This window comes from Genypterus blacodes, unplaced genomic scaffold (assembly GCF_046128005.1).
Source record: "Genypterus blacodes isolate CSIRO-AG114 ecotype Tasmania unplaced genomic scaffold, CSIRO-AGI_Gbla_v1 ptg000485l_1, whole genome shotgun sequence".
Lineage (NCBI taxonomy): Eukaryota > Metazoa > Chordata > Actinopteri > Ophidiiformes > Ophidiidae > Genypterus > Genypterus blacodes.
This window is the reverse complement of record NW_027467244.1, coordinates 5,001-17,500: the sequence shown is the minus strand read 5'-3', so window position 1 is coordinate 17,500 and position 12,500 is coordinate 5,001. Positions and strand designations below refer to the sequence as shown.

The following is a 12,500-nucleotide window of genomic DNA, read 5'->3' as shown; positions in this document are numbered from 1 at the left end:
AGCGCTGCTGTTTGGCGTGTGTGTGTGTGTGTGTGATGTAGGAGCATAGTGTCTGTCTCTCTAACCTACCTGGCTGTCTGAACAGGTCGCTCTCCACCATCTTACACATGCAGCCCAGCTTCTGCCTCACCAGCTGAGCCTCAGGGATGCTCTCTATGAACTTAGAGAGGAGAACGCTGGAGAGGAGGAAGAAAGGGAGGGGACAACAGCTGTGAAGGGTCGGACTGAAACAGACACATCATCATGAAGAAGAGGCACAGCAGGCGACTCTGCTGCTGAGAGGAGGAGGAGGAGGAGGAGGAAGAAGAAGAAGAGGAAGAACAGCGCTCTTCTTCACGCTTCATTGGGTTGTGGTGCAGGAAACAGGAAGTTACCTGAGCTCCACCGGATCAAACACAGTCTGGATGTCGTTGACGAGGCTGGGGAGGTACTTCAGGATCGCTCCCTACAGAGCACACAGAGCACACAGAGCAGACAGAGCAGCTCGCCATCAGACACGTGACAAGGTTTGGGCCATTAGAGCAAACACACACACACACACACACACACAAACACACACACACACGTACAGATACACAGACACACACACACATACAGATAACCACACACTCTCAGACACACACACACACACACACACACACACACACACACACACACATGTACAGATACACACACACACACACACAGACACACACACACATACACACACACACACACACACACAAACACACACACACACGTACAGATACACACACACACACACACACATACAGATAACCACACACTCTCAGACACACACACACACACACACACACACACACACACACACACAGACACACACACACATACACACACACACACACACACACACACACACACACGTACAGATACACACACACACATACAGATAACCACACACTCTCAGACACATACACACACACACATACAGATAACCACACACTCTCAGACACACACACACACACACACACACACAGATATACAGACACACACACACACACACAGATATGCACACACACACAGATATACAGACACACACACACACACACACACACACACTCATGTATTAATTTCCACTTCTTCTTCTGTCTCCTTCAGTGTGTGAGTCTCTTCCTGAGCCGTACTCACACAGAGTTGAGAGTTCATCTGTAGTAAAGTAAAGCATGTTTACAGTCTGACAGGCGGCTTCATTACCGTCTCTCTTTACCGCCTGACTCCTCTTTATCATACCCTCACACATTTACAGCTTTTTACAAAAGGACAATAAAGTTTTTGCAGTTTTCCACATCATTACAGGCCTGCAAAACAAATCCACACACCTCTGCTGGAGTGTTAGAGGAGAGAGAGAAAAGTTGGTAAAAAGGTCAAACTCCTCCCTCACCTTTATCTTCACGCCCTCGTCCAGCGGCCGGTCCATCAGCGTGTTGAAGGAGAGGAAGAGCGTGCGGATGGAGTTGAAGAAAGCGTCCCCGTCCTCGCTGTTCCCGTAGAATCTGGGAGGAAACATAAGGAAACACGTGAAGGGTAGGTGGAGTGGGCGGGGTCACGTCAGGGCACAAAGGGGGGGCGTGTCTACCTGAGGTAGAGGACCCGGGACTGAACGATGAACCTGAACAGGTACTTCAGGGCTTTGAGGGCTGAGTAGAGTTTCTCTGTGAGGTGCGACTCCTCAGCGTGACCCACGTAGAAGTTCAGCACCCTGGTGAGCTTCCTGAGGAGGTACAGGGGTCAGAGGTCAACCAGAGCAGAGACTCAGACTCAGAGAGGCAGAGGGCAGAGGGCAGAGCAGAGACTCACATGTAGGCCAGAGTGGCACTGAAGTGCTTGCTGATGTAGGTCTCCAGGACGGGGTTAAAGTGCTGGAACTTGATGTCACCAATCAGTGTGATTATAAACACCTGAGGTCAACAAAGAGAGGACACAGCAGAGGTCAGAGGTCAGAGACAGCATGAGGACCAGCTCTCACTTTGTGTCCCGTAGCTTCACGATCTCACTGAACTGACCAGGGCGTTGAAGACCAGCGTGTCATAGGTTTCCTTCTCTGACGTCTCCATCATGATGTTGAAGAGCGCGTCCAGAGTGTCCTGGAGGAACTGCAGGTCAAACAGAGAGAGGAGCATGACATCACACACACACACACACACACACACACAGAGGAGGAAGAGGAGGCTCAGATATGTGAGGGACTTCAGCCGGGTCTCACTTTGACGATCTCGCTCCCCTCCACCTCCATCAGCCTCTGCAGGATCTGGTCCAGGTCCTCAGGGTTAGACCTCCAGTTTAACAGGCCCAGAAGATCCACTGTGAAGAGACAGCAACAGGTTAGAGGAGAGGGGAGAGGAGAGGAGAGGAGAGGAGAGGAGAGGAGAGGAGAGGAGAGGAGAGGAGAGGAGGGGAGAGGAGAGGAGAGGAGGGGAGAGGAGGGGAGAGGAGAGGAGGGGAGGAGAGGAGAGGAGGGGAGAGGAGGGGAGAGGAGAGGAGAGAGGAGGAGAGGAGAGGAGAGGAAGCTTCCTCTGTTACAACACAGAGCAATGAGACATCAATGACATCAAACACAATTAAGTCAGCATCAATCAACACATCAGCAGGAATATGAAGAATCCAGATCAGACGGATTAAAGTCCAGAAGCAATAAGAAGAAGAGAGGAGAGGAAGACTTTCACTTTCAATCATCACTCTCATTCTCTAATAAAAGAGGAAATGACAGGGAAACTTTTAATTAACAGAGGTGTGTGTGTGTGTGTGTGTGTGTGTGTGTGTGTGTGTGTGTGAGCTTGGTTGAGCAGGTGTGTGTGTGTGTGTGTGTGTGTGTACCGTTCTGTGTGAGCTAGGTTGAGCAGGTGTGTGTGTGTGTGTGTGTGTGTGTGTGTACCGTTCTGTGTGAGCTTGGTTGAACAGGTGTGTGTGTGTGTGTGTGTGTGTGTGTGTGTACCGTTCTGTGTGAGCTTGGTTGAACAGGTGTGTGTGTGTGTGTGTGTGTACCGTTCTGTGTGAGCTTGGTTGAACAGGTGAGTGTGTGTGTGTGTGTGTGTGTGTGTGTGTGTGTGTGTGTACCGTTCTGTGTGAGCTTGGTTGAACAGGTGAGTGTGTGTGTGTGTGTGTGTGTGTGTGAGAGCTTGGTTGAACAGGTGAGTGTGTGTGTGTGTGTGTGTGTGTGTGTGTGTGTACCGTTCTGTGTGAGCTTGGTTGAACATGTGAGTGTGTGTGTGTGTGTGTGTGTGTGTGTGTGTACCGTTCTGTGTGAGCTTGGTTGAACAGGTGAGTGTGTGTGTGTGTGTGTGTGTACCGTTCTGTGTGAGCTTGGTTGAACATGTGAGTGTGTGTGTGTGTGTGTGTGTGTACCGTTCTGTGTGAGCTTGGTTGAACATGTGAGTGTGTGTGTGTGTGTGTGTGTACCGTTCTGTGTGAGCTTGGTTGAACATGAGTGTGTGTGTGTGTGTGTGTGTACCGTTCTGTGTGAGCTTGGTTGAACATGTGAGTGTGTGTGTGTGTGTACCGTTCTGTGTGAGCTTGGTTGAACATGTGAGTGTGTGTGTGTGTGTGTGTGTGTACCGTTCTGTGTGAGCTTGGTTGAACATGTGAGTGTGTGTGTGTGTGTGTGTGTGTGTACCGTTCTGTGTGAGCTTGGTTGAACATGTGAGTGTAGCTATCTGGAAGCTGTCCTTGGTCACAGGGATCACAGCTGAATGATGAAACTGTTTCCCCATCTGTCTCTGCTTCTCCTCCGCTTCCCTCCAGGTCGCAGGTAAGGTCAGATAAACTTTTGCATCCTCTGCCTTTTTCACATCAACCTGGGAAAATTCATAAAGCAGCGACGGCACGATGAAGCTTATTGATCGATGGAGATCTAATTTCATCCTTATTGATTGAGGAGAGATTCATGCAGAGCTCATCTAAACACTGTCAGCTCTTCAGGACGCTCTTCTGTGTGTAATTAGATCACAGCAATAAACAAGGGGCTGCATACTAAAGCCACACACACACACACACACACACACACACACACACACAGCTGACCTTATACACCACCAGGTCATGTCTGCCGTCTCTCAGTGTCGTCCCGTCTCCTCTCATGAGCCGCACAAAGGCCATGCCAAAGGGTTTCTCTGATTTGTCCCGAGCTGAAGGAGACACACACACACACAGACACACACACGTCACACACCAGAGAACACAACAATAACAGGAGCAGCATGATCCGCCCCCGGTCCTGCCCCCCTTTAACTACTCACAGTCCTGAGAAGATCTGTGTCTGAACATCACCCTGAGGTGGCAACGACACACGTCCTCTATGGGGATGGTCACCTTGGAGAGGAGAGGAGAGGAGAGGAGAGGAGAGAGGAGAGGAGAGGAGAGGAGAGGAGAGGAGAGGAGAAGGAGAGAGAGGAGAGGAGAGGAGAGGAGAGGAGAGGAGAGGAGGAGGGGAGGAGAGAGAGGAGAGGAGAGGAGAGGAGAGGAGAGGGAGAAAGGAGGGAAGAGGAGAGGAGAGGAGGGGAGAGGAGAGAGAGGAGGAGGTGGTGAGACGAGGAGAGGGTGATTGTGTGGATACAGGATTAGAAGCAGAGGAAATCCTATCTCTGTCACATTAGTATGCGCTGCACGTTCCTGATTCTTCTCCCCAAAGATGATTTAATTATATTGGACTACAAGAAATCCCTGTGATGAGGTAATTAGAGAACAAGGATCTGTTGAGGCTTCAGCTTCAGATTTACCTTCACCGTCTCATTCCAGCACGGCTGCTTGACTTGGTAGTAGATGACAGACTTGTACTCTGTGATGCCGTCGTATCCGGCCCCGGGAAATATGGCTTTCTATAACATAAAAACAACAGAAAGAAAGAAAGAAAGAAAGAAAGAAAGAAAGGAGGGGAGGAAGGAAGGACAGAAAGAAAGAAAGAAAGAAAGGAAGGAAGGAAGGCAGGAAGGAAGGAAGGAGGGGAAGAAGGAAGGACAGAAAGAAAGAAAGAAAGAAAGGAAGGAAGGAAGGAAGGAAGGACAGAAAGAAAGAAAGAAAGAAAGAAAGAAAGAAAGAAAGAAAGAAAGAAAGAAAGAAAGAAAGAAAGAAAGAAAGAAAGAAAGAAAGAAAGGAGGGGAGGAAGGAAGGACAGAAAGAAAGAAAGGAAGGAAGGAAGGAAGGAAGGAAGGAGGGGAGGAAGGAAGGACAGAAAGTAAGAAGGAAGGAAGGAAGAAAGGAAGGAAGGAAGGAAGGGAGGACAGAAAGAAAGAAAGAAGGAAAGAAAGAAAGAAAGAAAGAAAGAAAGGAGGGGAGGAAGGAAGGACAGAAAGAAAGAAAGGAAGGAAGGAAGGAAGGAAGGGAGGACAGAAAGAAAGAAAGAAAGAAAGAAAGAAAGAAAGGTAGGAAGGAAGGAAGGAAGGAAGGAAGGAAGAGGGGGAATGAGAACATTAATTCCCTGCTTTATGCGTCTCTTGTCAACTTTGACCTAAGCTCATATTTATGGTCTGTTTCCCAGCAGATGCTCCCTCTGTGGAGCCACACGGCCTCATAAATGTGATGAATAATTGAATCTCCGTGTCGTCGTACCTCCATGGTGTTCCCTTCATCATCGTGCACGCTTATTATGACCTCCACGTTTTTAGGCGTCTTCTTCTTGCCGCGGTCAAACTCCCCCTGCAGCAAGGTCACGTAGATGTCGTTCCTCACGTTCCCTACAGGGGTGATGATGACAGACGATCAGGTGGATGAGCTGACGCTTTATGAACGCCTGGCGGTTAAAGTGAGCGTGAACGAGGAGGTGAATGCAAAGAGACTGCAGGCACCTGGGAGGATGATTTCAGGGAAGCCCATTTTCCTGACGATGGCGGTGGTGCGGTCCACAAAGTGAGGGTAGTCTTTCCTGACCTGGGCCAGATCCCCGGGGAGAAGCTTCAGGGTCACAAACAACCCTGAGAGGAAACATGGAGAGAAAGTCAAGGGGCCAGACAGCAAAAGTGTGGAAGAAAATACTTTATCCATAGCATTATGTGTGAGAAAACATTATGTCTTTACTAATCATCTTACAAGAATCATCAAGAGAGGAGAGAGCCGGTCACTGTGACACGGTGGCCAAAGCAGCCAGGATTTACAAAAGAACAATAATAGGAAATAATTAAAGGAAACTCTTGTGATACATCTCTCCTGTATGATTGAATAAAGAAGAAAGAAAGAAAGAAAGAAAGAAAGAAAGAAGCCTCTTACTCAACTCCATCTCTGTTAAACTGTTAATTGGAAACATCTTAATAATTGGCGTCACGAACAGGATAGACAAAAGCACCTGCTGGATACTGCAGAACCGGGGGGTCCAGCTAGCAAAGTATTCTGTATGAGGGGGGGTCGGGGGGTGGGGGGGGGGGGGGGGGGGGTTGGCTAGAGGTCTGTGGCCCGGTTGGTGCTCTACACTCTGCTCTACCTTGGCCTTTGTGGTTGACCTCCCGAGTGGCGATGACTTTGTTGAAGACGGCGCTGAGCGGCTCGTTCTCTCCTATGACTCTGGACGGGATGAGAGGCGACATGATGAGTTGCCTCGGACGGATGTAGGTTTCCATAGCGACCCTGAGAGCGGAGTGTTGGATAAAAATAAGAGGAATCAGCTGCCAGCGTGGCTGACAGGTGACAAACAAACTGAGGGGCAGAGTGAAGCATTCTGGGTGTGTTGACAGGACAAGGCTGTGTGTGTGTGTGTGTGCAGGTGTCACTGAGTCACTGAGTCACAGCGGGTCCAGAAGAAAGACGAGACAAGTCTCCTCTCTTACTGAGGGTATTTATAAACACAACAAAGAGACATGATCAAAGCTCCTCTGATAAGTTACTGCATCAAAAACACATCCTTATACCAGAGCAGAGGTGAGACAAGAGAGAGAGACAGAGAGAGAGAGAGGGGGAGACAGAGAGGGAGAGAGAGAGAGAGAGAGAGAGAGAGAGAGGGGGAGACAGAGAGGGAGAGAGAGAGAGAGAGAGAGAGAGAGAGAGGGGGAGACAGAGAGGGAGAGAGAGAGAGGGGGAGACAGAGAGGGAGAGAGAGAGAGAGAGACAGAGAGAGAGAGAGAGAGAGAGAGAGAGGGGGAGACAGATAGAGAGAGAGAGAGAGGGGGAGACAGAGAGGGGGAGAGAGAGAGAGACAGAGAGGGGGAGAGAGAGAGAGAGGGAGAGACAGAGAGGGAGAGAGAGACAGAGAGAGAGAGCGAGACAGAGAGAGAGAGAGACAGAGAGAGAGAGATAGAGAGGGGGAGACAGAGAGAGAGAGAGACAGAGAGAGAGAGAGACAGAGAGAGCGAGAGAGAGAGACAGAGAGGGGGAGAGAGAGAGAGAGAGGGGGAGACAGAGAGGGAGAGAGAGAGAGAGACAGAGAGAGAGAGACAGAGAGGGGGAGAGAGAGAGAGACAGAGAGAGAGAGACAGAGAGAGGGGGAGACAGAGAGAGAGAGAGACAGAGAGCGAGAGAGACAGAGAGCGAGAGAGACAGAGAGGGGGAGAGAGAGAGAGAGGGGGAGACAGAGAGGGAGAGAGAGAGAGAGACAGAGAGAGAGAGACAGAGAGAGGGGGAGACAGAGAGAGAGAGAGACAGAGAGATAGAGAGAGACAGAGACAGAGAGAGACAGAGAGAGAGAGAGACAGAGAGATAGAGAGGGGGAGACAGAGAGGGAGAATGAGAGAGAGAGAGAGAAAGAGAGAGACAGAGAGATCAGATCATTAGAGGTCCAGGAGTCTTGTAGTCAAACCTTCAGAGCTTTAAGTCTTCAGGCTCTATGAAGCTGGAGGCTCAGAGTCCAGCAGACACAAAGTGACTCCTGCATCTCAGCTTAGACCAACAAGAATAATCTACATTTAATATTTCAAATAAGTTCATCCAGGTTGTGGTCCAAAGTAATTTATCTGATAGAAACACTTTGGTCCTCAAGAAACCATGAGAAACTGTGATCAATGTGTGTGTGTGTGTGTGTGTGTGTGTGTGTGTGTGTGTGTTTGTGTGTGTGTGTCTCCATGTCCTCCACACCCGCCTCACCAACATTAACACACACACACACTCAATATAGTCTCACACACACACACTCGTCCTTGAAAAGCCTCACAGGAGAGTTGTATTACTTCCTGAATGAAGACTGATGGACAAAAAGTCAGCCAGGAGGACAAACCACATCCTGTCCAATCTGCCTCCATCCTCCACGCTCCACTGTGTGGACGGCTACAATGAAGACGGAGCCTCTTATCAGTGTGAGAGGTGTGTGTGTGTGTGTGTGTGTGTGTGTGTGTGGCCACATCCAGACACTCACTGTTGGAAAGGGATGAAATGCTGTTTGTCCTCGTCGTCCGTTTTGCCGTGTGCGATATCTGAGACGTCCATCACTGCGGAGACAAAGGCACAGGGAGTGTCAGGGCCTGGTGTTTAAGCCAGATGTGCCAGATGTGAAGCAGCAGTCTGCTTCTGCCAAAACCACAGGAGGAGAGGACGTCCCTTCATCAAACATCTCCTCCCTGTAGCTGAGCCTCCTGCTTGAGACGGAGCAGAGGAGCCAATGGGAGCGCCTCACTCACCTGTTGCCGGCCGCAGCGAGACAGGCGGGACAGAGAGACAGATTGAGGGTGCTTGATCTTGTGCGCTGATGCTAAATTGTGTATTCCACCCACAACTTCCTCTAAGGGATTTGTTTTTCCTGGCTAAGTCTAATGTGACCTCTCTCTCTCTCTCTCTCTCTCTCTCTCTCTCTCTCTCTCTCTCAGCAGAGGAAACCATTCCTCATCAAATCCTCTCATCATCTGGCCAAAAACAAACAGACAGTCGCAAAAACCCAATTTCCCCACTCTGCCCTTAGCCGAGGCAGAGCTGAGTTGTTTTCTAGGTCAGGAGGAGGCAGGTGTGTTCCAAACTCCTCACACAACTGAAACAACAGACTAAACTGTGTTTACGCTGCTCAAACAAACACCAGGAGGTCTGAGGGAGGAGCGTCTCACCCGCCACGCCGAACGGCCTCCTCAGTCCCCCCGTGTGCTTCTTGCCCTCCTTCAGCTCCATGCTGCCCACTCGGATGATCTGACACACCAGGAAGAGACGCTGCCTCATCAGGTCGCCGCTGCTCAGGTCCTGCAGAGAAAACATCAGGAGAGGAGGTTAGGATGTGAAAGGAGGGGAGAAGGAGCTGCTGCACCAGGAGAGGAGAATAACAAGAGGGAGAAACAAAGGATAAAGACACGTAGCCTCATTTCACTGCTTCATCGTTTCAGCCATTTATTCCTCTCTCTGAGTGAAAGAGGAGCCGTGACCTTTGAAGTCACTTGAGGAAGCAAATTTAACAGCCGTTCTGAACCTCTGTTCTGAACCTCTGTGATTACAAAGAGAGTTTTGGTTCTTTGCTGGGAGATAGCGTTGCTGTGAGGCTGTGGCGGCAGCGGCAGCGGCGGCGGCGGCGGCGGCAGGTTACCGTGAAGAGGGCAGGCAGGTTGTTGAGCTTCTCGATCTCTTTGGGCATGCCTGTGCTGTCCCAGCGCACCAGGAAGTTCTCACTGAAATGAGCCAGAATAAGAACGAGAGTTTATGTGACACGTGCAGCACCTCGCCTCCATCTGAGGCACAACACAACACAGAACGCACGATGAATAATGCAGCACATGATCCAGCTGATCCTGCATGCTGTCAGGAGCTTCAGTCTGGATGTTTGTAGAGCCTCCAGAGAAGTCATGACAACACAGGAGCTGTTTCTGTGAGCATGAGTCAGAGTGCTGTGATGTCATCCTGTCAAACAGCACACTGTAGAGCTGACACGGTAGAGCTGACACGGTAGAGCTGACACGGTAGAGCTGACACGGTAGAGCTGACACGGTAGAGCTGACACGGTAGAGCTCACACTGTAGAGCTTACACAGTAGAGCTGACACTGTAGAGCTGACACGGTAGAGCTGACACTGTAGAGCTGACACTGTAGAGCTGACACGGTAGAGCTGACACGGTAGAGCTCACACTGTAGAGCTCACACTGTAGAGCTCACACTGTAGAGCTCACACGGTAGAGCTCACACGGTAGAGCTCACACTGTAGAGCTCACACTGTAGAGCTCACACGGTAGAGCTGACACGGTAGAGCTCACACTGTAGAGCTCACACTGTAGAGCTGACACTGTAGAGCTGACACTGTAGAGCTGACACTGTAGAGCTCACACGGTAGAGCTGACACTGTAGAGCTCACACTGTAGAGCTGACACGGTAGAGCTCACACGGTAGAGCTCACACTGTAGAGCTCACTCTGTAGAGCTCACACTGTAGAGCTCACACGGTAGAGCTCACACTGTAGAGCTCACACTGTAGAGCTCACTCTGTAGAGCTCACACGGTAGAGCTCACACGGTAGAGCTCACACGGTAGAGCTCACACAGTAGAGCTCACACTGTAGAGCTGACACTGTAGAGCTCACACTGTAGAGCTCACACTGTAGAGCTCACACTGTAGAGCTCACACGGTAGAGCTCACACGGTAGAGCTCACACTGTAGAGCTCACACTGTAGAGCTGACACTGTAGAGCTGACACGGTAGAGCTCACACTGTAGAGCTCACACACTAGAGCTCACACTGTAGAGCTCACACTGTAGAGCTCACACTGTAGAGCTGACACGGTAGAGCTGACACTGTAGAGCTGACACTGTAGAGCTGACACGGTAGAGCTGACACGGTAGAGCTCACACTGTAGAGCTCACACTGTAGAGCTCACACTGTAGAGCTCACACGGTAGAGCTCACACGGTAGAGCTCACACTGTAGAGCTCACACTGTAGAGCTCACACGGTAGAGCTGACACGGTAGAGCTCACACTGTAGAGCTCACACTGTAGAGCTGACACTGTAGAGCTGACACTGTAGAGCTGACACTGTAGAGCTCACACGGTAGAGCTGACACTGTAGAGCTCACACTGTAGAGCTGACACGGTAGAGCTCACACGGTAGAGCTCACACTGTAGAGCTCACTCTGTAGAGCTCACACTGTAGAGCTCACACGGTAGAGCTCACACTGTAGAGCTCACACTGTAGAGCTCACTCTGTAGAGCTCACACGGTAGAGCTCACACGGTAGAGCTCACACGGTAGAGCTCACACAGTAGAGCTCACACTGTAGAGCTGACACTGTAGAGCTGACACTGTAGAGCTCACACTGTAGAGCTCACACTGTAGAGCTCACACGGTAGAGCTCACACGGTAGAGCTCACACTGTAGAGCTCACACTGTAGAGCTGACACTGTAGAGCTGACACGGTAGAGCTCACACTGTAGAGCTCACACACTAGAGCTCACACTGTAGAGCTCACACTGTAGAGCTCACACTGTAGAGCTGACACTGTAGAGCTGACACTGTAGAGCTGACACTGTAGAGCTCACACAGTAGAGCTCACACTGTAGAGCTCACACGGTAGAGCTCACGCGTGCCTGAGCATTTATTGTTGTTATGTTTTGTCTTTGTTTGCCTGTTAGGTGGATTTGTGTGTGAAGTGAAATGTTGTCATCATAAATCTGTCCTTTATCATAGAATTGTCCTTCTGTAAACATTCTGTGATCCAGGGGTTCAGAAGATAAACGGCCTCCTGCTGATGTAACAAGGGTGAGACGTCTTCTGACTGACAGAACAAACTCAACGCAGAAGGAACAAGAGTGAGACAGACTAAAGACCCAGAGGCTGAGTGACTGATCTGAGTGATGTGAGGCTCTGACCTGATGAACTCAGACTGGTCGGGGTCGTACAGAGACATGAGCAGCTCGGCGTCTTCTCCAATGTTACACACAAAGTTCTTCAGGTTCATGAGGAGGCTGTAGGTGTGGACGGTGCTGAACAGGGACTGACGCCTCATCTCCAGGTTCTGAAGTCGCGTCTGCTTCAGATCAACGAGCAGAGAGAGAAACTCAGACACAGGAATGAAGTCACACAGAAACTCAGTTTAAAAAGAAACTCAGATCCTGGCCTAAACCTAGACTACATTGCCAAAAGTATGTGGACGCCCCCATCACACCAATATGAGCCTGGTGGACCTAAACTCCACTCATTAAGATCCAGGGCTGTCCACATACTTTTGGCCATATCGAGGCAAAGATGCTACAACATGAGTTTCTGTGATTTAACTGCAGCGTCCGTTTCCATAACAACAACAGGGCGGCGGCCGTGCCTTCTCTTCCTGTATCCGGTCATCCACGCTCCGGGACGCCGTCTCGTGGGCTCTGAACAGACTGACTGTGCTGGTGAAGTCCGGGTCCAGCGTGTTTCCTGCTTCATCTCGCACCACCAGGTCCAAACCCAGAATCCTGCAGAGCACAGGAGCAGAACCTCTGAGCCTGAAGCGTGGTTGACTTAAAGTTTACTGCAGCGTTTATGTGAGGAGGCGGCAGGAGAACAGAGGGAGATTCATACCGGTTCCCATAATCAATCTTGGCAGTGACTTTCTTCCTGAGCTCCACGAGGTCGTCCTTGGGCAGCGTCCCTGACACTATCTGAGATCGATACTCGATGAGGGTGTAGGCCATC

At 50.2% G+C, this 12,500-nt stretch overlaps 1 protein-coding gene across 1 annotated transcript in view; it reads right to left on the bottom strand.

The window, feature by feature from the left end:
* Positions 1 to 12,500, bottom strand: part of LOC142990222 (dedicator of cytokinesis protein 5-like) — a gene marked incomplete at both ends in the record, with an annotated part of 14,796 nt that overhangs the window by 1,219 nt on the left and 1,077 nt on the right. The window contains 20 exons of the mRNA XM_076139915.1: positions 70 to 176; positions 375 to 445; positions 1,400 to 1,511; positions 1,595 to 1,729; positions 1,816 to 1,916; positions 2,022 to 2,111; positions 2,222 to 2,319; positions 3,629 to 3,809; positions 4,036 to 4,139; positions 4,251 to 4,323; positions 4,731 to 4,829; positions 5,560 to 5,684; positions 5,796 to 5,921; positions 6,425 to 6,567; positions 8,285 to 8,357; positions 8,964 to 9,093; positions 9,431 to 9,512; positions 11,696 to 11,853; positions 12,145 to 12,280; positions 12,387 to 12,500. The exon at positions 12,387 to 12,500 is cut by the window's right edge and continues 35 nt beyond it. Coding sequence (XP_075996030.1) covers positions 70 to 176; positions 375 to 445; positions 1,400 to 1,511; positions 1,595 to 1,729; positions 1,816 to 1,916; positions 2,022 to 2,111; positions 2,222 to 2,319; positions 3,629 to 3,809; positions 4,036 to 4,139; positions 4,251 to 4,323; positions 4,731 to 4,829; positions 5,560 to 5,684; positions 5,796 to 5,921; positions 6,425 to 6,567; positions 8,285 to 8,357; positions 8,964 to 9,093; positions 9,431 to 9,512; positions 11,696 to 11,853; positions 12,145 to 12,280; positions 12,387 to 12,500 — 2,258 coding nt within the window. The remainder of the gene's footprint in view (positions 1 to 69; positions 177 to 374; positions 446 to 1,399; positions 1,512 to 1,594; positions 1,730 to 1,815; positions 1,917 to 2,021; positions 2,112 to 2,221; positions 2,320 to 3,628; positions 3,810 to 4,035; positions 4,140 to 4,250; positions 4,324 to 4,730; positions 4,830 to 5,559; positions 5,685 to 5,795; positions 5,922 to 6,424; positions 6,568 to 8,284; positions 8,358 to 8,963; positions 9,094 to 9,430; positions 9,513 to 11,695; positions 11,854 to 12,144; positions 12,281 to 12,386) is intronic.